The 27,644-nt window shown below is 37.8% G+C and overlaps 1 protein-coding gene across 3 annotated transcripts in view; it reads left to right on the top strand.

Moving 5' to 3' along the window:
- Positions 1 to 27,644, top strand: part of GRM8 (glutamate metabotropic receptor 8) — a 523,312-nt gene that overhangs the window by 441,205 nt on the left and 54,463 nt on the right. For all 3 annotated transcript variants that reach the window (XM_087723690.1, XM_087723687.1, XM_087723689.1), the window contains exon 9: positions 15,672 to 16,607. In XM_087723690.1, the coding sequence (XP_087579816.1) occupies positions 15,672 to 16,607 (936 nt within the window). The remainder of the gene's footprint in view (positions 1 to 15,671; positions 16,608 to 27,644) is intronic.

Raw genomic sequence — 27,644 nt, 5'->3', positions numbered from 1 at the left:
AGCTTCTCCCAACCTAGCAGTTCAAAAGCACGTAAAAAATTGCAAATAGAAATATAGAAACCACCTAAGGAACAGCGTTCCATGTGCCTTCAGTATTTAGTCATGCCGGCCATATGACCACGGAAATGTCTTCGGACAATGCTGGCTCTTCGGCTTTGAAACAGAGATGAGCATTGGCCCCTAGAGTTGGGAACAACTAGCACAACAGTATGTGTGAGGGGAACCTTTACCTTTTACCATATATCTTTGGTTTTCACACTTTGATTGTTGCCTTCATCCCATCCAGGACCAAAACAATGCATGATTGGAATACCAGTCTCTAACTTCATGTATTTCTCACTTACGGTATCTCGTAAAGATAGTGTACCCATTCTACAGGAATTCATGGCAAAGTTAACCTTGTAAGTAGCATCGTCTTTACAGGGGAATATATTCATATTCTATTCTGTGAATTCCTCAATCAGTTGAAGTCTCCCCATGGACATAGATAGAGAGATAGAGAAATAGAGAGATAATAGAGATAGAGGTAGAGAGATAGAGATAGAGAGATGATAGAGAGAGAGAGAGCGAGAGAGAGGGAGAGAGAGAGAGAGAGAGAGAGAGAGAGAGAGAGAGAGGGAGGGAGGGAGGGAGGGAGGGAGGGAGGGAGGGAGAGAGAAAGAGAGAGATTCATATTCAAAGGAGTGAAAAAGAAATAGCCGTAGGATTCTTTTACAGGCATGATGCTATAAACGTCACTATGACACAGATTGCACAATTTAAAGGAGCCTGCTAGTTTTCCTCATTATTACTTCAGAATATTCATTAAAAAATAATTACATTCCTCACATATCTGGGGACGTTATACCCCAGATATCATAGTGGAATTAGCTGAATTTTCAACTACAGTTATCATTTGTGAATACAATCCCATGGAATAACATTTCCAATGAAAAGGGTAATGTCTTTCATTATTGAATTAAAAACCATACATATTATGGTATACTGCATTTAAAACTACAGTTATTAAGGAATGTTTCATTTTAGGTAGGTGCAAAATCCTTAACTGCAGTTTTTCACAAAAACACAGGTGAAATTTATTGTATTAAAACAAAATCACAGATAAACTGAAACACTAAAACAATATGAATACAGCACAGATAATCCTCAACCACAGTTCAGTCCAAATTTCTGTTGCTGAGCAAGATACAGGTAGTCCTCAATTTACAAAAGTTCATTTAGTGATTGTTCAAAGTTACAGTGGCACTGAAAAAAGTGACATGACCATTTATGACCTTTGCAGCATCCTCATGCTCACATAGTCAAACTTTAGAGGCTTGGCAGCTGGATCATATTTATGCTGGTTGTTGTATCCTAAGGTCATGGGGAAGCCAGATTCATTTACCAATTTCGTTGCATTTAAGTACAATGACAATAAAGATTACACTTATTTAACAACTGTGTTACTAACTTATCAACTGCAGTGATCCACTTAACAAGTGAAACAAAAAAGGTCATAAAATGGGGCAAAGTTCACTTAACAACAGTTGTGGTCATAAGTTGAGATCTATCCGTAGTAGGCGCAAGTGAATTTTGTGCCATTTTACAACATTTCTTGCCACAATTTTTAAATAAATTACTGCAGTTGTTAAATTAGTAACACAGTTGTTAAGTCGATCTGGCTTGCCCATGGACTTTGCTTGTCAGAAGATTACAAAAGGATATCACGTGAGATATTGCAACCATCATAAATACCTAAATACATGCCAATTGCCAATTGTTGCTGGTTGTAACTGTAAAAAAACGGTCATAAGTCAATTATTTTAAGTACTGTTGTAACTTTGGTGATTAAATGAATGGTTGTTAGTCAAGAACTACCAGTATATTTAATACTGACAAAAACTAAATTTAGACTCTAATATGGACTATACATAATTGTTCTGACCCCCACCTTGTTCGTTCAGAAACTAAAGCCAAACAGAACTTCAAAGGAATATTTTTATCAGTCCCGGCTCTTGCTGGCTGCGAGCCCAAAATAAACACAGATAAATGCTCTGGCAAAAGTCCTCACTCATAAACTAATACAAAACAGGATTATATAAATCAAGTCACTTATCCAAGTGCTTTTTCTCGATGGTTGCACACAGAGAGCTTGACTAGAACAGAAATGGAACAGAATGGAATGTTGACTTCTGCAACCAGGGCGTAGCACCATCAGTCTTTTATCCGCAGGAGGAGATCCTAACGAGCCATAGCTGCTTGTTATCATTCCCTGTGAGTCCTCAATTGCTCCTTATGTCGGTCAGCCCTTCTCCTGCATGCATCCTGAAATAACTCACAGGAGGTTTCTGTGTCAGCCTCTCTCACTGATCCCAGGCTCAGTCATTACCTGGGGACCAACTAGTCTCTCTGAGCCCTGCTCGGAGTCAGAACCCTGTCCAGGGCCCTCCTCCTCCTCCAGGCCTGACTCATAGGGCCCCTTGCTGTCAGAATCTGATAGCAGCTCCAAAGGTTCCTGCCTAGTCACAACCACATAATCATATATATTTTGCTTTAGAGTTGTACAAAACTTTAGTTTCAGTTCAGAAGAACTATTTTAAGATATGTGATAGGGCTGCCTTTATTAGACAGAAAGTGCTGCATTCACACACCCATGTAATCCAGGGCATCTCTTTTGAATTGAATCTGAATAGCAAAGCCCTACTCTATAAATATGAATTCTTCACATGGGTAAGGGTACATTTGTACTAAGATTCTTAGTGAGTACTTACATATATTTTTCTTCATGAAAATCTACACCTAACATGTTCATTCAGGTTTTCCAACACTTTTCATGCAATACAGATTTTTGTAGGTATAAACATATCACAGCACCTACTGCAAATATCTTTTCTGATGCTTTTAGAGGCTCATGGCAACCCCCAATTAAATAGCAAATGCACTTCTAATATTTCTACAATTGAGGTTCTAATGAAGCACAAGGCAAACATGTAACTCTTCAGTTGCTTCCCAGATCATACAACTTAGGGTCAGCAATAAACCACTGTACATATGTAGGAAAAGGAAAGGCAGAGCTTCAGGGCAGTCAAGAGAGGAATCAACTTAGAGTCATGTATGTCCCCACAAGTGGTCCAAGCCCAGCCCCTCTGGAATTCCATTAACTCTTATCTAGTGCCAATTTAGCACCATTAGTCAGTACTAAGTAGATTCTTGTATATAGGCATAAGCAATAAATCAGCTTAACTGGAACTTAACACATGGTCCTGATTCCTTACATCTGACACTAAAACAAGTTTTCAGGTTTCTTTTCTCAGTAAGAACAGGTGTGTTAATCCTCTGATAGATTTAAGTAATATACATCTAGACTGCAAAAATGAATCACTCTCAAGTGTGCAGCAAAGTGGCAGAATTTTCTCTACTATACTTTTTTACTTCCATCATGCCGTGGTTCATATTTTTGTAATCCTGATACAGTGACTTTACTTTAAAAAACAAACACCATTAATTCCTTTCCTCCCAATGGCATTATTACATTATTACAATGTCCTCACTTTAGGAAATTGACATATAAATCATCCCACAAAAAAGGAGCCAGACTTTAAACTACATCAGCAATGGACAGTCCTGAATAGGATTCACACCTCACACAGTGCCTTCCGGGAATCTCTCTATAAATGGGGCATAGTATCCTCCCCTCAGCACGACTGCAGAGTTCCATGTCAAATAGTAGGTCACATCATGACTAAGTTGAGGGCATCTACTGGTCTAGTGTCTGATTTTTTAAAATATGAATGATGATGTGCTTTAATGGTTAGAAAGCCTAGACATTGGTATTTGAACATAGATATTTTTCACATGTAAGGTAAAGGTAAAGGTTCCCCTTGCGCATATATGCTAATCGTTCCTGACTCTAGGGGTCAGTGTTCATCTCTGTTTCAAGGCTGAAGAGCCAGCACTGTCCGAAAATGTTTCCGTGGTCATGTGGCCTGCATGACTAAACGCCGAAGGCGCACGGAAATTGTTACCTTCACACCAAAGGTGGTCCCTATTTTACCACTTGCATTTTTACATGCTTTTGAAGTGCTAGGTTAGCAGAAGCTGGGACAAGTAATGGGAGCTCACTCCATTATGCAGCGCTAGGGAATCGAACCTCCGAACTGCTGACCTTTCTGACTGACAAGCTCAGCATCTTAGCCACTGAGCCACCACATCCCTTTTTCACATAGACTGTATATTTTATTGGGTTTTACTAAGCTAGGTGAAATGTTAATATATATTAGTAGCCCATGTATGATATACCATACATTAAATAAATAGGATGTAGAAAATAAAACAGAAATTATCTGTTACTTTGTTTCGGGTTTGTTGGCTTTTTCTCCCATACTTGATTTACTTAGGGACCATCTGTCTCATTCATCTGATTGCTTTTTTTTTTTAAATTCAAAGGGTACTTAATTTTTCCTATGAAGCAGCTCAAGGGAAATATTAATCAAGATCAATTTTTGAAGGTCTTAAAATTCAAAAGGACGAGCAAAAGTGTGCTACATTTTTTTAGCCATATGCTTATTAAACTGGCCAAAAGCCATATGTGAGTCACGAAGTAGTCCTGTTTCACCTGTCCTCAAAAATAGGAAAATATGTTGCTCTTTTCTTTTCTTTTTTTATTTTTTAACACTGGGTATTTGAAATCTGAAGTCTCCAGGAGCTCTGAAAGTCACCAGAGGAGAATCCTGATTAGGGGTGGGGGGGAGAGGAAGAGAAAAAAAAGTTATGTAAAGAAAGAAAAACAAATAGTGCAGTGGAGACTAATATAAGGAAAGGGTCCTTGTTTTTCCTTTATTCCTCTTCATCTGAAAGTATATGCCCAGACTGGACTCTTAAGTGCATTAATGGCAATTAAAATGTACAACTGCTCAGCTATTAATTGAGCCAAATGAAAATTAATTCCTGAGCGCCATTCAAACCCAGCACTTAATCTCTACCTGGAAGCTAATAGGCAGCTGGTGTAGATTATGGTTCAGTAACCTGATGTGCTCTCTCTTCTAAATGCATCTTTCAAAGTGCTCAGCTACAGTTAAATAGCTTAGGGCTGCAGTGCAGAGAGCTTTGTAACCACATTTTTATTCATCCCTGGCTCTATTTCTCAATTTCTTCTTCTATTCTTTGCTCAAAGATATCTCCAACTGTTGCCCTGATCAAAACCTTTCCCATTGTGAACAAAAGATAAACAGCTTTACTTAATCCCAGAAACAGGCAGACTGCGAATTTAAGGAAGTGAAGAAGATAAAGATGTTTGTAATCAGAATCTCCCAGGTATACATATCTCAAAACCCTCCCGAAAAACTACATCCCTCACATAAAATGCAATGACCATGTGCGTTAGAAATGTTCGCTATTCTCTTCAAACCTTCCTCAAGGAATCTAGGGTAGGGGTTGGTTTTTTATTGACTGTTACTTTCAAGAATTTTAAGATATAAAAGAGGTGGTAGATGTATTTATTCAAGTATGGCTAATTTCCTGGGTACCCTGAGGTCCATATGGAGAACTGGGAAGGAGAACAGTCTCACTTTGATATGCACATACGCCTAATTGGTCCTTTTCAATCCCATCCATGAACTGAAATCTGTTTTTATACCATCTCCAAACATATTATCTTGAGTTGGTGATCAACACCCAGATGAATATAAGGTTAAGCTGACTCCAGATATACTATAGGTGCTGAAAAATCCAACGAAGTCTTTCTGGTCTTTCTGTTTTGGGTGGGTGCAATCCACTAAATCAGGAGTCAGCAACCTGTGGCTCTGGAGCCACATGTGGCTCTTTCATCCCTCTGCTGCGGCTCCCTGTTGCTGGTCAGCCCCACAATTGATAGTGCTTTTGGTTAGGATAGGTAGAGGAAAAAGGACGCTGTGCTAGGAGGAGACTCTGTGGAGAGGGAACCAGTCAGCTCCAGAACTGAATGGGGAGCTTTTGGTTAGGATCTTTGTGGCTCTTTGATTGTTGAAGGTTGCCGATCCAAGCACTAAATGCATAAATTCCAATGATTGAAGATCAGATAATTTCATATGGGCATGATCAAAGATAAAAATCCAAACTCCTGCATGCCATCGAGCTCTACTGAAGAAATGCAGAGATATCCATAGTGAAAACAAAAGGAAGAAAAAAAACCATTTGTTTCTCAATTCCTTTTTCAATCTTCTTGCTGTCTTTTCTTTCTACCAACTTGACAATCTGTTTAGAGAAGAATAGAAACATCATGAGATCGCTTTTTTACAAGGGTGTTTTAAATTAACCCAGGACCTCTAAGTTACTTACTTCTAGTTTACATAATTAGTTTTTTGTAGAAATGCTAACTCATACCAGCATTCAAGATAAGACATGAGAAAGAAAATAATTATGTCATTTTGGGACCCCTGAAAAAGCACTTATTGTCCTGGAAATAAACAGCTGTTATTAGCCTTTTCCTCCCTTTTCAGGTACGAAGAATAAGACAAACCAGCAATCATAGAGTTTAGCCACTGGGAGCTATCGCAAAACTCTTTCCAGGGCATCAACAAAGTGTATTTATGTTCTTGTTGATTAATCTATTGAAAAATAGATGAGTTCAATAAGAGACACTTAAATAAAACAAAACACCCTGTTGTGTATTCCTTCTGGTACAATGGAACAATGTGATGAAGTGACATGGTAAGTGAATAGAGACATTATTTCCATTTCACATTAAAATTCCTGCAAGCAGCATCTTTTCAGCACATATGCTGAAGAACATTGCTTCTGCAGTTTATTCACTCTTAGTTTCCGTGATAAGGGTTGTCCACATTTTGGAAGGATAGTTAAATTTAAATATATACTTAAAGTTCACAACAAAGACCTGGGTTTAATCTGGTTAAAATCACCTACTTGAGATATTTGCAACATTATGTCTACCTTATCCAAATGAAGTCTGAGTAGCTTTGCTGTTAACCAGTCCATTACCTATCTTTACCATATCAGAATATAAAATTGAATAAAATTTGAATGCAAAGAAATGTAAAGTGGAGGTGCATATTTATCTTATACTACCTCATAACCTGGTGTTTTCCAGTTATTTATTTATAGGGGAAAAGATTCTGGACCAAACATAATTTCTAATGTTGGATTTTCCCCCTTACCAGAGGGAGCCCACTTGTACAGTACCATGGAAGCTATTACTGTGGCAACTCCACTGAGTTGTACAATAGAAGCCATTTTGTGGTACTACAGGCTATATCTTAACAGAACACACACCCCAATGAGTATTAGGGGTGTCTTAACCCCACAGTGTTTTTTTTCCAGAGAGTAAGTCATCTGTGTACCAAGTTTGGTTGAAATTGCTTGAGGTGTTTCAGAGTTATGCTGGAACACACACACACATGCACACGCACACGCACACCCACCCACACACACACACACAGAGCCATTTAGTGAATACAAAATTGGGATTCTACCGAGATCCAGCAACAAGAATTATTTTGATTGTGAGTGATCAGTCTTATTCATCATTTCAGCTGTTTATGTCTTTCTGATTTGTTACATCCTTCTAGTGAGAACCAGTTTGCTATTAAGGCATCAGGCTAGAAACTGGGAGACCATGATTTCTAAACTCACTGTAGACACAGCGCCAGCAGGTTGACATTGGACAAGTCACTTTCAGCCCTAGGAAGCATGCAATAGCAAACTGTTTCTGAAAAACCTTGTCAAGAAAATTTCAGGGACTTCCACAGATAGTCTCAGAGTCAGACATGATTGAACAGAAGGGGGAAAATATTAGTGGCTTTTTATGGTTTTACTCTCTTTTTATATAGTAAACTACTGGGAGTAATTTTTGTTACATCTGGAGGTATATGAACACAATAAATGTGCATGCATTTAATTTATATGCATAAAATATGAAGCATGCAACTGATACCACTGAGTGTTTTCTCCTGATAGGACTGTAGGAAAAACAAATACGTTACAACTGATTTTCTATCAGCAGACTTCCATCAAGTAGAGGGATGGGACCATTCTTATAAACCTTGGCAGTAATGAAACTGACTGTCAATCTAGAATCTTGACAGTTTTTATTTCTAGCTTTGCTTACTTTCTGATGGATTGGTTGCCCTTGACTTGTTTTCTATCTATAGTCCCATTAAATATTTGCAATTTCAGTATGTATTGTCATACATCTCCCAAGACATAAAACCTGTATTACATGAATCCAATAATCTTTTTAGATTCATATAATAAATTACATTTGCTTTAGTGTAAGCTTTCCAACATAATTTTAGTAATGTTTTGGTCAAAATACAGTGAATATTCCATTAAATGCATGAGATGCCTTTCCAAATGCATTGTTCACTCACTTATGGGTGGATAAATCAGGACATAGGACATATATTCTTTAATGAAGGAGACCTTGAAGCATAACCATATAACACCTACTCATAATAGAAGCAGTAGTGACATGTAACACTTGGTTAAGTGAAGTTCCAGGGCATGATCTGAAGGCACAGGATGCAACCACCCAGCTGATAGATGAGTGCCTGAGCTAGCTGTAGTATAAAGTTATCTCTCCCCCACAATTCTGGGATATAATTACCCTTTTTTTGCAGCCTCACAGAACAAATTCTGGATAGCATAGAGAGCTTAAAAGAGAATATACAAACTCCACGCTTTCCTGTCACAGGAGTTTCCCTTCTATTTCAAAAGAAGCAGGGGTAAGATCTAATCCATATTTGCCCTACTCAAATCCATAGAACAAAACATGTTAGCATTTATTACCCATTCAAAAGTAACAATGAGAAGCCGAAAGTGTGCTGTTCATCATAGAACAATCTAATCAAAAGTTCAGATAAATCCATCAGATTGTTTGTGATTTCAATACATGGACCATTCTACTAATCAATTTAATGGTAATATAGCAGTCCAGAAGGTGAATGAGCTCATTAATCTTTATGCCGTACATGCTGACACCATGCCCTGTTGTTAGTTCAATTTTCACAAAATGAATGATTACTGGTGTCATTAAAGATCAGACAGCATACTTAATTTAGATGGTCTGTGTTGACCCACTTATTCTTCTTGTTAATTGGCATGGGATCTTTGCTTCATGTTTATGTTAAGAATTTTCAGAGCTTAACTTAGAATCAATTGTATAAACTATAAATCAAAACCAACATTTAGATTATAATCAGTATGCTGTTTTAAATTGAAAGAAAGCCTTATACCAGAATTGTAGCTTTAAAACATGATTTAAGGGTGCTCTTGATATCCATTCTTTGTATATTAAACTAATGTTGTTGAAGTAGTAAAAACAGAGTAAAATAAAGAAGGAAATAAACTCTACCAGAAAGATTGTAAATTCACAGACTATTCTGAAATAAACTTAAATACAGTCCAGTAAATATGAGGATAGCTAAAAATCTATTCACTGAAACTTGAATTCCTCACAAATAAGTGCAAAAATAGATGTGACATTAAAATCAATTGATCATTGATATTGTAATTTCTTCACTAAATAAAAGGTAAAGCTAAGGAATTCCCTGTCCAGTCATGGCTGACTCTAGGGGGAAGAGCTTATTTCTGTTTCTTAGCCAAGGCATCCAGCATTGTCTGAAAACATTTCTGTGGTCATGTGGCCACAGGACCATATGCCGAGGCACACAGAACACTGTTGCCTTGCGAACAAAGTGGTACCTATCTATCTATTTACATCTGTATGCATTTGAACTGCTAGGTGGGCAGGAGCTACAGCAAGTAACAGGAGCTCACTCCATCACACAGAGGTCAGGTTTCAAACCTGGGCTGTCAGCTTTTCAGCTAACCAGCTCGACATCTAGATCCAGAAATAAGAGTAGATTTTATACCTTTGTTGTATCATCTCAATTGCCATGAATGAACATGTGAGCACTTGATGGGTGTGCTTATACCCCAATCAACAGCAAAGAGAAGTAATGAGTTAATAAGGGAAAGGCACTCCCTTCTTCTGCTCACCAGACCTCTCAAGACTACAAAGATAAAAGTGGTCCCACCATGATAACCAATAGCTTCACTAATCCCATTACTTCTAGATTTCTTTATTTGTACCAAAATATATTTGACTACATTTTCAAATGTAAAATAAAGTACTCTTACATACAAAACTAATATAATGAAGACAGGAGAGAACACTTCTGAGTTTATAAGTCTGTATAAATTTAACATAAAAATGCAATATCTCTAAACACAGTCACTAGCATTACAAATTCCCAATTTTTATTTATACATTCCACAGTTTCTTCATTAATCTTTCCAAGACCCAAGAGCCTAAGGCTATCAGAAGCCTTTATTTGCAAAAATTAAAAACAATCATCTTCACCCAGGATATTTTTTTGAACACTTATACCATGTCATAATGTGAATTATAGTTTATTTTTCAGAGGCACTGAAATGAAAAATATTATACGAATCATTACAACTAACTTTCTTGAAATGAGGATTTGTTGCCTTTGCAGTCAATAGATTGTGTAACCTGTGGGATATTTCAAAGTTTATTTAACAATTGCAAGCATTCTGAGAGGCATTCTTTCACTGCAGTAGGAGTGAAAATAGTTGGATGAAATTTTGTGAAATACTGCCTAGTGGACAATTAAATGAATATTACTCCCAATTGCACAATGGAACAACCAAAATAATTGTCTGGTTTCTGGTGCTCTCTTTCTCCTGTTTAGCTATTGATCCCATCCCCATTTTACAGCTAAAAAAAGGAATAATATGTTAGTAATGTAAAAAATAATTGCCCTTGATTTATTTTTACCTCAGCAACTCTAACAATAATAAGCATCAGACAGCAACAGCAGAATATGTAGGGTTCTTTCTTTCTTTCTTTCTTTCTTTCTTTCTTTCTTTCTTTCTTTCTTTCTTTCTTTCTTTCTTTCTTTCTTTCTTTCCTTCCTTCCTTCCTTCCTTTCTTCTTTTTATTTCTTTCTCATTTCCTTTCTCTCTTTTCTTTTCTTTTTCTTTCTCTCTCTCTCTTTCTTTCCTTCCCTCCCTCCCTCCTGAAAAGATTTATCAAAAGGAAATAGAGGTTGAGATAAAATTGCTGCAACAAAAAGATTAACATAAAAGAAATGCTTCAAAATCAGGGCATATTTGGAAAAAATGACATTGGGGTGGTTGACCCTAGTACAATACATATTAAAGAAAGGAAGGAAGGAAAATCGTGCATATTGTCAGTTGCTCATGACTTTGCCTAGAAAATCTACATTAAAAATAGAACAATTTTTGCTTCCCAAACTTTACATGTCACAACGCCTCACCTCTCATTATATTAGTTACTTTATGTTATGTATACTGGACTGGCTAGGGAATTCTGGGAATTGAAGTTCACATATGAAAGGAATGTCTAGGGGAGGCATGATAGCAATGTTCCAATATCTCAGGGGCTGCCACAAAGAAGAGGGAGTCAAGCTATTCTCCAAAGCACCTGAGGGTGGGACAAGAAGCAATGGGTGGAAACTAATCAAGGAGAGAAGCAACTTAGAACTAAGGAGAAATTTCCTGACTGTTAGAATAATTAATCAGTGGAACAGCTTGCCTCTAGAAGCTGTGGATGCTCCAGCACTGGAAGTTTTTAAGAAGAGATTGGATAACCATTTGTCTAAAGTGGTGTAGGGTTTCCTGCCTAAGCAGGAGGTTGGACTAGAAGACCTCCAAGGTCCCTTCCAATTCTGTTATTCTATTCTATATATTAAAGTTGCCAAGTTAGAAAATATTGCTTTAAACTTTTGCACAAACTTTTGCAGTATGGCTATTTTGCTAATGTCAAATTCCTAAAGTTTTCTAAAGGATAATTATTCAGATAATTAGTCTGCCATTAAGATTCTAAAACTATGTTATCGATGTATATATATAATATTACATTAGATTGTAATGGAGATATTTTTAATGAAAATCCTGAAGAGTTCATGTCTAATCAGAAACCTATTATTACTAATAGAGACAATGAACATTGTTTCATACCTTTTAAATGATGGGATTATCCTATTGTTTTGAAATTTCTGATCCATTCATTTTGTACCATCCCTTATTTCTTCCCAAAACAATGAAAATTGTTTGATAGAATATAATTAACTAGGTCAACTGGCCCTTTGAAAGCATTAAAGGGAGAAAAAAAAACCCACTAGTGAACCCTTGGGGCAAATTGATCTTTTGTAGTGGGTCACTGTTAAACTTCTTTTAGAATATTTTTTTTTAACTAAAGAGCAGTCTGGTGCAACTCAGTAGAAGATTGCCTTTGCACAGGTGAAGTTTTCCATGTTCTGGGGGAAAAAAATAACATTGGGACAAACAAGCCTGTTTGATTGCTAATTTGTGACATGTGATTCCCAGTTCTCACAATCAGGAATCATTTCTTCTAGCTGCAAAATAATGTGTTGGGTTTTAAGTACTGGTTTGATTCTTTTTTTAAAAAAAAGTTTTTATTAAACAGTTTTCTTTATTTTATATCACAATTTTGATCCTTGCAACGCTGCGGTATCAGTATATCTCCCAAGTACATACAAGTTATTTTCATAATTCTTTCTTTCCTTTTGTGTACATATCTATTCTATACAAAGTACCAATATTATGATTGCATAACTATATATATAACCTTTTAAAATCACATCTTAATTTACTTTTATATTCTTCTTCTTTGCTTCTATTCTCTAACCAGTTATACCACGTGTCCCAAATCAAATAGTATTCTGTTCCCCCTCTTTCTTTTATTTCCATTGTTAGTCTATACATCTCTGCACGTTCTAACATTTTCTTTTAAAAAAGTACTGGTTTGATTCTGAATTGGCTAAAGAAAATATTCTTTTCAACTGTGTTGAGTGACTACCCCACCTCTACCTATAGTATTTTCATGTTTAATAAAGTAGAGGTAAAATTGAATTCATTGAGTTAAATTTGCATGCATTATGTTTGAAGAATATTGCCTCTTCCAGAAGACATTTATTGAATCAGACTAAGCTGACTATTCCCAAACATCAAGAAACATGATGCCTCTCCATTCTACTGGCAAAGAGGTTCTTAAGTGGTCTAGGGTTGGTCCCATGTGATATGATTTATTTATCTGTGAATGTGAAATAGGTGAAGGACGTGTAACCCTTGTGATGTTGCCAAAGTGTAGCTTTCACTGACCATGGAAAATGTAGCTCAGCAGCACCATGAGTGGGACATGTTTCCCTTCTTTAATATATTTGTTTCTTTGTAAAAAGAAATCATATTTCTGCTAAAAGTCATCAAAGCAGTAGTTTAAAAAAGCTTAAATGAAGCTATAGCCAAGTAATATTTTGTAATTGCGCTACAGGAAGAAAATAACCAGCGAAGTCTGCAGAATCTGACAGTTTCATCAAAACAACAGAACAAGTGTACAATCGTGATATTGCAACACATGTTCCACCCCTTATGTACATTTATGTGTCTATTTACAAAAAGAAACAGAGTTGTTTTGTCATTTGCTTCCTTTGTTGGTGCTGTGGATGCCAATGTAAAATGTAGTACTGTAAGTAATCTAGCACTGTATTAGTAGTGTAATTAATGTAAATTAATTAATCTTTGAGGAAAAGTTGTCTGTTGGTATAATTATTATCTCTCGATAAAATGTTTTAAGTATTTATTTATATCACTACATCTCTAAGAAGTTTAAAGTTTGAATGCTGTGAATAATTATCTCCATAGCCAAACAACTTTCTAATAAAAAGGAAACACTTAATATCTTCATATCTGATCATGGCTAACTGGTTCTTGTCACACTCATGAAATACTAACATGTACATTATGAAACAGGGACTTTCCAAGTGCCTTGAATTCCAGTTATAGCTGTGCAAAGGAGAGAAATTATGAGGAAATGTAGTGTAAAAATGGATGGATTGACTCATGCAAAGTTTGTTGTTACTACTATAGTGCTGGATTCCAAGGGCCCTTCTCTTGAAAAGATTACTTGATCTACAGAACCACTGAGATTCCTACAACAAATTAGTGTGCACAAAATCAAAAGCCCATCAGAATTCAAAAGACTATCTAACATTTAAAGCCAGGTATTGGGTTATATAGGTTTCCAGATATAATTCAAAGTTCTCTTTATCAGCTACTAGCTAATAACCTGGCATTGCCTGGGTATTTATTTATCCCAATCCTGTATTAAACAGGAATGGTGATGTTAAGTGGCAATGTAAGTGCAGAATGGGCTGTCCTCCCTCCTTCCATTAATGTTGCCGCAATTCCTGAAGTGGCAATGGCAAAAGCAACTTTTCCATGAGCCCTGATTTCAGGGACAATTAAATTAGTTAAAAATGTTTTCCCTGTGCTCCCAGAAGCATAATTTCTAATGTTGGATTTTCCCACTTACCAGAGTGAGCTCCCTTGTGGAGTACTGTGAAGCCATTTTCACGGCAACTCCACTGCACTGTACAGTAGAATCCATTTTAAGGCAGTACAGTAGAAGCCATTTTAAGGCATAACAGTATATTGCGTTAACATGTTGTGTATGTTGTGTTAACAGAACACATAACCCAATGGGCGTTAGGGGTGCCTTGCCACCACAGTATTTTTTCCAGAGAGTAAGTCCCCTGTGTACAAAGTTTGATTGAAATCAAAGGCGTTCCAGAGTCATGCTGGAACACACACATACAGAGCCATAGATAGATGATAGATAGATAGATAGATAGATAGATAGATAGATAGATAGATAGATAGATAGATAGATAGATAGATACTTTTATAACATGGCCTTCAATGGTCACCTGCAGTAGGAAGACTCAGATTGCTTGATTCATGCAGACTGAGAGAGAATTCAGAAGATTCCTCTATTCATCCAGAATCTTTAAAAAGTAGGAATCTGCAGCAGAAATAAGCTTTCTTTGCTTCCTTCTTCCTGTATAGAGCAGTAAAGGCAGTGTTTTCCTAGTGAGCTTAGAGAGGCATGATAGGATTGGTGGTAATTAGTGAATCAATGAGATGAATGATCAGGAATGCTACTTTACTTGTGTATAGTGGATTGATGTTTAAGCTTTTATTATGTGTCATTGTTTTGTTGTAAGCCACTCAGAGAAATTTGATGAGGGGAAAAAGGAAATATGGTAAACAAATAACTCTGTAGATTGTAGAAGATAAAAAAGCAAACAACCTGAGACAGATCCAAAAGGTAGAAATACAATGAAATATTTCCTTGCTTCATAATTTTACTTCTGAGAAATAAAACTTCTTGTTCTTTCCTAGATCAGTGCAGGATATTTACTCTGTCCTTATATTAGGATATAAATTAATTCCAAACCCATATGCCATTATTTTCTAATTAAATGTTTGAGAACTATATTTGCACGTGATTAGCTCATAAATTCCTTTTTATAGGATGCCTTTGCTTCAGTCTAGAGCTTAAGAGTCGATAAATCTTTTCACAGGCATCAATTTGGTCAGCAGTAAAGAGGTAAATAGAAACTAATGACACTCATCAAGCTCAAGGCGCAAATGATTTATTGTGCCCAATCATTTAACTGTTCCATAAAATCAGTATCAGAGAAAAAGGGGTTTCTTACAAAAATAAACTCTATTTGTATTGTCAAAACAAGGTGATTCATGAGAAACTTGTGTCCAAGATTAGGAATATTATAAATAGGAGAAGATGAAAGGCTCATTAATTTTTTTCTTCTTAATATATATATATATAGGTAGAAGATATGCTTTGGGATATCAAAGAACGAACTCACCCCACTTCAGTCTGTAGTGTGCCCTGCAAACCTGGGGAAAGGAAGAAGATGGTTAAGGGTGTAGCTTGCTGTTGGCATTGTGAGCGCTGTGAAGGATATCAATACCAAGTGGATGAGGTCACCTGTGAAATGTGTCCCTTCGATAAGAAACCAAACGCCAACCGCACGGACTGCCAACTCATTCCCATCATCAAACTGGAGTGGCATTCCCCGTGGGCGATTGTGCCTGTCTTCATAGCAATACTTGGCATCATTGCAACCTCCTTTGTCATTGTGACATTTGTCCGCCACAACGACACCCCAATTGTCAGGGCCTCAGGGCGTGAACTAAGCTATGTCCTCTTGACCGGGATTTTTCTCTGTTATGCTATCACTTTTTTAATGATTGCAAGTCCAGGTACTGCCATCTGTTCTTTTCGACGGATCTTCCTAGGACTTGGGATGTGCTTCAGTTATGCAGCCTTGCTCACCAAAACAAACCGGATCCATCGAATATTTGAGCAAGGGAAAAAATCAGTCACTGCTCCAAAGTTCATCAGCCCAGGTTCCCAACTGGTGATTACCTTCAGCCTCATATCCATACAGCTGATAGGAGTCTTCATTTGGTTTGCAATTGATCCTCCACATATCATAGTAGATTATGGAGAGCAGAGAACTGTGGATCCTGAAAATGCCCGTGGGATTCTGAAATGTGACATCTCGGATCTATCACTAATTTGTTCTCTTGGATACAGTATTCTCTTAATGGTAACATGTACTGTATATGCGATTAAAACAAGAAGCGTTCCAGAGACCTTCAATGAAGCAAAACCAATTGGATTTACCATGTACACCACCTGTATCATTTGGTTAGCTTTTATTCCAATCTTTTTTGGAACGGCACAATCAGCAGAGAAGGTGAGTAAAGAAGTAACCTTTCTCATACTCATGTTTTGTTTCATTCTGTTCTCTTGAAAAAAATTAAATCATTTTTCAGCTAATTCATTTGGATAATCAAGTTCAAAGGTTACTTGAGTAGCATCAACTCATACTGAATCCAAATAGAGTGTCTTTTTCTGTGCATACATGCAGTTTTTATACTTATACTTTTATAATTACTACTTTTATACTCAACTGCTAAAATAAATCCTACCATTATTTCAAAACCCCAAATATCAACTGATTTGCTCTATGAAACACTTACAAATTGTATACTTTGGAGGAAAATGAGTAAGTGTAGGAAAAAAAGTCTAGTTTTGCAATGAGTATGGCAGACAGACTTTGCAGAAGTCTGAAAGGAATAAACATTTGAATATAGCTGATATTTGAATATAGTTGGCTTGGTCCTGTATATTCAGAAGTTGCTCCTTTGAATGACAGGACAAGCAAAACATTAAGCCATGATTCACACACAATAGAAAATGTGTTTGTGTATAGAATATAAATATGTTGGTGTACAGAATGCAACCTATGTTATGCACACTACATTGTCAGGCATGAAAGACAAGGTTCACACATGAAGGTTCAATTTAACTGATTTATTGCTAAAAGTCCATGCACAACAATCTTCTCAACTAATGGTCAGCATTTCATTAGAGTTAGATAAGGGTCAACAGCAGTCAAAGGGGGTTGGATTTAATTTGTTTCTGGCTATGTAGTGATTCTAAGCAGATCCCTCTTTTTACTCTCCCTGGGTCTGCCAATCCTTATCATTTTATATATATAAACTGGTTAAGCATATATATTTATGAAGTAATATATGAAGTAATATAGCCAGTAGGTTGTTTTCAGCATCTTTTTTATGTAGTGGATGGTTCATAGCATTGATAAATCTAGGCTACATCATTTTACAGAATTAATCTACATTAATAACCTCAATTTTCTTTATGGTTGTGAATTCTAAAATATAATTATATGCTGTTTCCATATTTTCTTTTTCTGTAGCTTGAACTTAAGGTTATTCAAAGTCATTGAATGATCCCATTCTATAATCTTTTGTGTAAAATAATTTCCCTTGTATATAACTCAAATTGTCACGTCATTTGTTCAACAAGTTCATGCTCCAGCCTGTTGGGAAATCCTTCAGTTTCAGCACTGTGCTATTAGCAATGATTTGTCTTTTATTATGGATACTGTTCAAAACTTCTTACAAGTTTGACTTTTCAAAAGGTATATTAACCTCTGTGGGTTATTACTGAAAGGTGAGGACCTATGAACTGCATTATGACTAAAAAAAAATAGTGTAATAGAATGGTGAACGGTTTTCCAATGGTAAATTCTGAGGCTAGATTTACAAGTATAGTCTTTTGCTAATTTCATTCCCATAAAAGACTTCTTATTTATATACTAAGTCACAGGTTCTTATGGATATTTAACCTATGCAAATAGTTTGCTCAAATATGTAAAGCAATTTGGTAGAGGAGAGTGACTAGGCTTAAATATATTATATGTGGCATTATATGGTTTGTGTAGTTGTGAATCTTTGTAATTTGGAAGCCACTCATTATAACTTAGCATAATGGGTAAACAACAACAAATTAATTAGAATTATAGTACATCATCATCATCAATATAAAAACCATGGTTAAGTGTTGAATGTAAAGCGATCCAATGCAAATTCTGAAATCAAGTTCTGCTCATGATGGTAAGACTGAAAATGGTTTTGCTTTTAATAGTAACTTTAGTGTGCACTTAAATCTAAGTGCAATACAGATACACACAAACACATACAGTAATCAATATCAACAATAAAACAATAGAAATGTCAATGGAATTTTCTAACATGATCTAATAATTAATACACAATACTTCCTAATACCAGGACAACTATGATATAAATCACTAGCAATTAATGAGAAGTATGTTCTTTTGCATAAAGGTTTTGCAAAAGCAAGTATCTTAAGGGTCATTCTAAAATTCATAAAATTCAAATTTAAGTTGGAATTGGTTCCAGAGTTGGTTTGTTAGGTATTATATTTGACAAGTTTTCACTGGAAGCATAATTATTAGGAACACTTTATGGTATAGTATACTATAAAGTATTGAATCAACTCTGATCCACTTCAAACAGCAGCTTCCTCTTAAAGAAATGTTGGCATAAAATTTTTGTAGGCCTTGACCTTTATAGTTGCCCCAGTGAAACAAGATTCACATAAGTTTCATTGGTTTGGTTTATTACCCAGAAAAAAGGGGATTCAGATACATCAATGTAGAAACTGAATTGGTAAAAGCTTTATTTATTAGTGAATTCATTAAGTGTCTGGTTGAATGTCTTTCTCCCTGATTTCTAACTGGAGGGATAAAGATCTTTGTTTTACCAGACAGGACTGGAACCATGGTAAACCTTTGTCATGTTTTCAAACACTCTGTCTTCTTTTTCAGCTTCTGATAGTTCTACATTTGCCTTGTATAAATATATTGGTTTCACAATAATAACATAAACATGTAATATTATGACTACGGTCTATGCCCGGGATGGCGAACCTATGGCACGCATGCCACAGGTGACACGCGGAGCCATTTGTCACGGCATGTGAGCCATTGCCCTTTTTAGCCTTTTTCAAGGCCATTTTTTGCCCTCCCCAGGCTCCATAGGCTTTATAGGAGCCTGGGGAAGGCAAAAACAGCCTTCCCCGCTCCCCCGGACGCCCTCCGGAGGCTTCAGGAGTTTCCCTGAAGCCTCCAGAGTGCAAAAAACTGGCCCTATGGGCAAACCAAAAGTTTGGGAATGGACTTACAGTTTGCTTGTAGGGCTGGTTTAAGCCTATCGGAAACTTCAGGGGCATTCCGGAGGTTTCACTGAAGACTCCAGAGGACAAAAGATGACTCTACAAGTAAACCGGACCTGAATGTCCAGTTTGCCCGTAGGGGTGGTTTTTTGTGCTCCAGAGGCTTCAGGGAAGCTCCTGAAGCCTCCAGAGGGCCTTCGAGGGTGGGGGGCAAGGGAGACTGTTTTTGCCCTCCCCAGGCTCCTATAAAGCCTCTGGAGCCTGGGGAGGGCGAAAAAAGCATGAAAAAAATGGGGGGGGGATGCCTGTCATGCACACATGAGTGCTGGGATCGAACATTGCATTATGTGTGTGGCACACCATGTATGACCCCCACTGTGTTCCCCCCGCTTTTGGCATGCAAGCCAAAAAAGGTTCTTTATCATTGGTCTATTCTTTGTGTCTATCTACTTGACTCCCTCCTTCCCTTCTTTTCTAAATTCCCGATTATCTCAGATTTGTGAGAGGAAAGGTCTCAGTGTTTTTCCTAGGCATTTGGGGACTTTATAGGTCAGAAGTGCTGTGTTCATTATGTCTAGTAGTTAATCGTGAAATGGCTCAAAGAGAACACTTCTTTATGTGCACATGAGGAATCACTTTGTACTTCAGTGACTTCAGTGAGGGGAGAGCTCTGCTATTTTGTGCAGATGGTGATTTTACTCAAAACTTCATTGAGGTGTAGTATTACTTCACAACTCCAGGTAACTCTAAAAATGATGTATCTAATAACCTACAAATCAAATCGGTTTTTTTAACCTCTTCAGATTTTCCTTCAAAAGAGTTACATGATGCAATTTATTTGTTACCATAAGAAATCAAGAAATGTTTTGTTTCAAGATAATAGAGGAACTTAGGAATGTTTAATATAATACTCTTATACGCACCATAAAACAAATAACATTTCCAAGGAGTGATCAAATATCCTAAAGAGCTTCTTGACTTCAGCATTTTGATAAAGACATTAATGTTAACCTAAAAAGAAATTTAAAGCACCTCACTGACTTTGCTATCAAACTCTGCAAAAGAAGTCCTTATTGTCACAAGTGACCGTAACTACAATTTACTACAGCTTGTTTTACCTTGAAAGTAATAAACAAGCAAGGCCTGGGGACGTTGAATTATGCTCACTTTTTATGTGAAGTGAAAAGGCTATTTTTTAAAATAAAGAAAAGAACTCTAAATAGTATCTTATGTAAGGCAGAGAAAATTGGGAAGTTAAAAATGAGGATAAATAGGGGGAAGTAATTCCAGACCTTTGAAATTCACTTGAAGTCAAAAGATAGATGTTTTTATGCATAAATGTTAGTATACTAACTGTAATTTTTCCCCACAGTTAAATTTATTGTCAAAAGTTATAATCCATAAGACATAACTACTCACAGTAACTCAATTGTTGAAAAAGACGTTTCAATTAACTATAGCAGAGTTTTATATATATTTATCTATTTTAAACTTTTATTATTTTTATAAATAACTCAAAGGTGATGTACCTAATACTCCTTCCTCTACCTATATTCCCCACAAAACTTGGACACAGAGAGAGTGACTAGCCAAAAGTCACCTAGCTGGTTTTCATGCCTGGGGCAAGATTAGAACTCCCACTGGTTCGGGTGAACTGGTAGTAGTAACTGGGCCTGGGTCACCAAACCAATAGTGACAGCTGGTTAGCTACATCCTCAAACCAGCCCGCTTGGACGCTCGCCCTGCCTCGCCTTCACCACATGCATCAACAGAACTTCCTCCTCCTGCCTACACACAGGTAAACATTCGTGCTAGCTTAGCCCCCCCCCCCCCCACCGGCCAGAATTTTCCATGGTGGGGATGGGGGCAGCCTGGCAAGCTTCACATGCTGGAAAGGGCAGCTGTGGAAGAACAGGGTGATGGCAGGACAGGGCAGTGGTGGCGGGGAGGGCAAGGTTAGTGTGTTCTCAGCCACACCCTGTGGTGTCTCTGTCCACTGGCTCAGGGCAGCGAGATCAGCTGTAGCCTGGATGAGCCAATGAACTGTGGGAAGCCTCCCACATGTTGCAATCCCCTCCCAGCCTTCACCTGTGCCTCCGCACCAGCCAATGTCTCCCAAAACCACCATCATTGCAGCCCACCAAGGTGGGTGCCCAAAAATGGCACAGAGGCATGGGCAAAGGCTGGGAGGTGGTGCAACATGTGGGAGGCTCCCCACAATTCCTCGGCTCCTCTTCCAACCTCAGCTGTTGCGAAGAAGTGGTGGCTCTGGGTGCACTGCGCCTGCTTCATTCTCTTTGAGAGCCACTTTGCAAACAAGGTGCAAAGCAGGCCCCTGTTTGGCTCTAAGGCTGTGGCTGGGAGAGCAGCAGTGGCTCCTTCCATCTCATCCCACCTAGTGAGCTCAGCTGCTGGCCGGGAAAGTGGTGAGCTAGTAGGCTAGCGGGCCAGAACCAGCCTGACCTCCAATGCTCGATCTGGAAGGGATGGCGGCGGAGAATGTTAAGGGAAGAAAGCCCTGGGCCAGCATCCCTGCCTCCTTCCTCCCAGAGCTGGCTTGGGGGATGGACAGCCTCCCCCATGCCCTTGCCTCACCACCCACGTGGAGCTTCTGCTGGTGGGGTACCTCTTGCATGAGGGCCAGAGAAGTGCCAGGCCAGCTGGCAAAACAGACATTTTTGCCAGTTTGGTGGGCATGGCTAAGTGGGGTGGGGATGTGATTGAGTGGGTGTGTGAGTGAGTGAGTGAGTGACATCAAGTTGGCCATGCCCACTCAGTCACATGCCTCCACCTAGCCACACCCACTGAACCAGTAATAAAAAAAATAGAACCCACCACTGTCATGGTTTATCACTAGACCAACCAGCATTTTTGTACAACATTTTTTTACATATTTTGTGCAACATGGACTCTAAGGGCTAATGGGGGTCTGGTATTACCTTCAAAACCTGCTGCTAACTTGTTTAATATGGCAGAAATTAGTATGTGCTATATAATAATATTAATTGGGTTATATTTATTATCATTCCATTTATAGTAAATCTTATTAACTGAAATCTTGTTTTCTCCTTACTGTCTCTCTTATTCATGATTGTGTATGGTGCATGCATACCACAACCAATGTTCCCTCTAATTTTTTTTCAGTGTGAGCGGAAAAGTATAGTGTTTGAGCGGCACATTTTCATGCCTGAGCACCTGAATTTTTTTCACAGATGTCACCTAAGACAACAACGAAATCAGTATTATTTGAAACTCAAAGTTATGTTTATTCAAGGTACCCGCTTAATTAAAAGTGTTATATAATATCAGTATCACTTAACAACGGTCCTGCTTAGCAACCAAAATGTTGGCTCAGAAACTCTGGCATTGAAGCGTGCAAGTCTTAAAGCTGTCAAGTTACAAGACCCTTGCACCCCTAACCCTTTAGGAAAAAAACCCCAGGGGTCTTCAAACCTGACAGCTTTAAGCCTTGTGGACTTCAACTCCCAGAATTCCTCCTCCAGTCATGTTGCAGCAACGTCATCTGCGTGGATCTGCTCCATCTTCGGTTTTTTCACAGGAGGCAGGGCTGCTGCTGAAGATGCCAACGAGCTCCCGCCACCACTAGAATATGCATTTGTTTAGCATGACATAGAATAGTCTTTCAACCAGAAGTATGGAATAAAAGAGAGACTGATAAATATTAAAAAAAATAAAACCAAAAAGCAGCTATTTATTTGAGTTCTAGATAAACATTTAGTTCAGAAGAGATTAGAATAGAACAGAGAAAGAATAGAATATAGAGAATACAATAGAAATAGAATTGGAAGGGACCTTGGAGGTCTTCTAGTCCAACTCCCTGCTTAGGCAGGAAACCCTACACCACTTAAGACAAATGGCTATTGGCTATCCCACATCTTCTTAAATACTTCCAGTGTTGGGGCATTCACAACTTCTGGAGGCAAGCTGTTCCGTTAATTGTTTTAACTGTTAGGAATTTTCTCCTTAGTTCTAAGTTTCTTCTCTCCTTGATTAGTTTCCACCCATTGCTTCTTGTCCTGCCCTCAGGTGCTTTGGAGAATAGCTTGACTCCCTCTTTTTTTGTGGCAACCCCTGAGATATTGGAAGACTGCTATCATGTCTCCCCAATTCCTTCTTTTCATCAAACTGGACATACCCAGTTCCTACAACCGTTCTTTATATGTCAATATCATTTAGACAAAGTTGATCCCCTTATTCTCCACTCCAGAACCTTGGAGTTTGAAGTTCTTTGGTTCTCTTCTCCCACCCTCTGTGTTCCCACGAGGGGATTAGCATCATAGCTCAACTGCCCCCCTCCCACCCATAAAGACCAGGAGAGCATCGCTGCGCATAGCCAAATGCTACCATAGCAACTATGGCGTTATCTGATGTCTTTCTTGCACGCTAAGATGGACTGACGGGGTGAAGCATAGCTTGCATTGTCCCTAGTGCGGATTCTTTTCCCAGCCTTGGTCACTTTACGAGGGGTGGACTTCAGTTCCCAGAATTCTTCAGCCCTCCCTTATTCCTGTTTCCTTTTCCTTCATTATATTCAATTGTTTCAATATTAAGTGTAATTCTTCCTTCCTAACATTTTTCCATTTTTTCCCTTATATTCTTTTCCATTTCAACATTGTCTTTGTTCCTTCCATTCTTTCTTCCTTCTTTCAATCCTTCCAATATTTTTTCCTTCATTCCCTTGTCTGTTTCAATATTAAGTACATTTCTTCCTTTCTTCCTATACTTTTTTCCATTTTCTTCCTTATATTCTTTTCCATTTCAACATTGTCTTCCTTTTTTCCTTCCTTCCTTCCTATACGTCTTTCCATTTTCTTCCTTATATTATCTTTTCTGTTTCAACAGTCTTTGTTACTTTCTTTCTTCCTTCCTTCCCTTCCTATACTTCTTCTTTCATTCATTATATTTTCTTTTCCATTTCAATATTAAGTGTAATTCTTTGTTCCTCCTTCCTTCTTTCAATCCTTCCAATACTTTTTCCTTCATTCTCTTTTCCTTCAATATTAAGTGCAATTCCTTCCTTCCTTCCTTCCTTCCTAAGTTATTTCCATTTTCTTCCTTATATAATATTTTCTGTTTCAACATAAAGTGCCTTCCTTCCTTCCCTCCCTCCCATCCCTTTCTTTATGTTTTCTTCATGCTTTCTTTTCTTTTTCCTCTGCTCTTTTTAAATCCCCCCCCCTTCTCCTCCTCCTCTACATTTAGGTTGGATTAGTTTGTACAACGGTCATCAAACTTCTGAAGTAAAAATAAATAAATAAATCATATTTAAGAAGAAGAAGAAAAAGGAAGACGTTTTTAGTTAAGTCAAACATTTTAATAAAAGTTTCATCTTTTAAGATTTGTCCAACACATCCAATTGTAACCTTAACAGTAAAGAATATCACCCCAGCTGCTAAAGGTTCAACCAGTCTGAGAACCATTGAAAAGACAACAGTGCAAAATCCAAAAGACACAACTTCCTCACCGCCATTGCTTTGGTACCAAATCTTTGAGGAAGGGGCTCCAGAAAGAAGGAGGAGGAGGAGGAGGAGGAGGAGGGGGAGGAGGAGGGAACCAAAGAGAGCTTTTACCGAGTCTGCGCCCCACAGCCAGGACCGTCCTGGCGCCTCCAGCCGCGTTTCTTCCCCGCAAAGCCCTTCGGGCAACCCGAGAGTTCCTTTTGGCGCCAGAAGGGCTTTGCAGGAAGAAACGCCGCGTTTCTTCCTGCAAAGCCCTTCTGGCGTCAAGCGGAACTCTCGGGTTGCCCGAAGGGCTTTGCGGGAAGAAACGCGGCTTGAGGGGCGCAAGGACGGTCCTGGGCTGGCTGTGGGGCGCAGACTCGGTAAAAGCTCTCTTTGGTTCCCTCCTCCTCCCCCTCCTTCCACAGTCTGTGTGACGCTGCCGCCAGGCTGAGAGCTGCCGCTGAAACAAGTTTGGGGAGGTCCTTTGCAGGCAGCCAGTTCTAGCCACCTGCAAAGGACTTCCCCACGTTTGCTTTGAAAGAAACCTCTGCGCGGGAGTTAGAAACCTCTGCGCGGGGGTTTCTTGCCATGTGCGCGGCCGCGCGGCCGCGCACCTTAGAGGGAACAGTGACCACAACCATCCTATTTAAAGTCCAAGAGGGGCTCTTAACATGAAAAATCGAAGATTCACAATTTATAGTCTGCCTTTTCCTTAATGCATCACATTTTCTGTAATTTTTCTATCAGCAGCAATAAATCTCTTTTTCTTCTTACTATCTCTTTCGGTTTTGCCATCTTGCAAAATTATATCACATGTTTTTGCAGATAGAGAATAGCTGTGGTTAGAAAGCATCGTGCTACATTGCACACATGTGAATGCAGATGTAGCAAGTTTCGGCATTGCGCTTCAGGAATAACACAGGTTGTCAAATGGTTCCTATCACATACCACTATGTTAAATGCTATGTTTTAGCTATCAAAATAACTGGAAATTATACATTACATCCTACAGCTTATTGTAACATATGGAAAGGGTGTAAGATTGACAGGGAAGCTGATTACTGTCTTCTAAAAGCTGAAAGGAAGATAAAGTGTAAAAGAAAAAGAATCACCAATGCAATGTGCTCAACAACATCCTTTTCTTGGTTGCGTAGTGTTTTCCTATTTAAGAAGTATTAAATGTAACGTAAGTATAGACTATAGCTTTTACACAAGAAAATAGTAAAGTAAGTTATAAATCTACAATCAATACTTTTCCAAAAATGAAGCATGCCCTATATTCATACTGATAGAACAGGTTTAGATAATTCTTTTTGCTCTAAATAAATATTATTATTTGTAATTAAATCTAAATTAAATATACAACATTACCTTAAACTTAATTTAAAAAAATAGAAACAACCTGCCAAATTAAGATGCTAATTTTTCAGTTTTGTGATGGCAATTTTCTTCTTCTATAAATCAGATCACAAAAATTCAAATGTGTTTCCAGCTGAATTGTTTATTTAAATTAAGTAAATTAGGGGTAAACGCTGGTCTACCTTGATTGGGTATGTTCTGAAAAAGTTATTTTTTACATTAACTTATGTCAGTTAATGACAACAACAAAAATATACCAACTGATACGACTGAATAAACGTAACTGCTACATAGAAAATAAATTATCATTCAAATTATATAAAACAATTTTCTTCTCTGCAGATTAATGGAAAGCAATCAGAGTAAATGTGTTGATCACAATTTCATAACTATATATATTCTGAAAGCATTTCATTTCATTGTATTATCATTTCTTCCTATACATTTCTACAGAACCAAACTGAAAACATGGTAATGAACACACTACTAACCTGAATCTCAAAATCATGCTGATTTTTTGCTTGATAGCACTTAATGGCTCAAAGTACAAGTTCCAAATAAATTCATAATGTTATCTGCAAAGTAATTTAAATATTCATTAAGATACAAGAAGGATAAAGTGGAGTTGTTAGTAAGCATGTTGCTGAGCCAAAATCTGTTTTGCAGATTTTATTTTCATGTCCCAATATCCATGTAGCAAAATCTGTGTATGCTCATTTTAAGAAAACAAAACAAAACACAAATATGTGTAAATGCCTTCCTCATATAATTTAAGTCCACCTTCATACCCATTGACTTATTCTGAGGATATTTATTCCTTCTATAAACTACAGGTGAAACTCCAAAAATTAGAATATTGTGCAAAAGTTCATTTATTTCAGTAATGCAACTTCAAAGGTGAAACTAATATATGAGATAAGACTCATTACATGCAAAGCAAGATAGTTCAAGCCGTGGTTTGTCATAATTGTGATGATTATGGCGTACAGCTCATGAAAACCCCAAATCTATCTCAGAAAATTAGAATATTACATGCAATCAATAAAACAAGGATGGTACCTAGAACAATATCGGACCTCTGAAAAGTATAAGCATGCATATGTACTCAGTACTTGGTTTGGGCCCCTTTTGCAGCAATCACTGCCTCAATGCAGCGTGGCATGGAAGCTATCAGCCTGTGGCATTGCTGAGGTGTTATGGAAGACCAGGATGCTTCAATAGCGGCCTTCAGCTCTTTTGCATTGTTCGGACTCATGTCTCTCATCTTTCTCTTGGCAATGCCCCATAGATTCTCTATGGGTTCAAGTCAGGCGAGTTTGCTGGCCAATCAAGCACAGTAATTCCATGGTCATTGAATCAGGTTTTGGTTCTTTTGGCAGTGTGGGCAGCTGGAAAATGAAGTCAGC

Source organism: Thamnophis sirtalis, unplaced genomic scaffold (assembly GCF_051295495.1).
Source record: "Thamnophis sirtalis isolate CommonGarterSnake01/CBP01778 unplaced genomic scaffold, rThaSir2_p1.2 scaffold_9, whole genome shotgun sequence".
Taxonomy (NCBI): Eukaryota; Metazoa; Chordata; class Lepidosauria; order Squamata; family Natricidae; genus Thamnophis; species Thamnophis sirtalis.
Note: the sequence above shows the minus strand (reverse complement) of the source record. Positions and strands in the feature narration are given on the sequence as shown.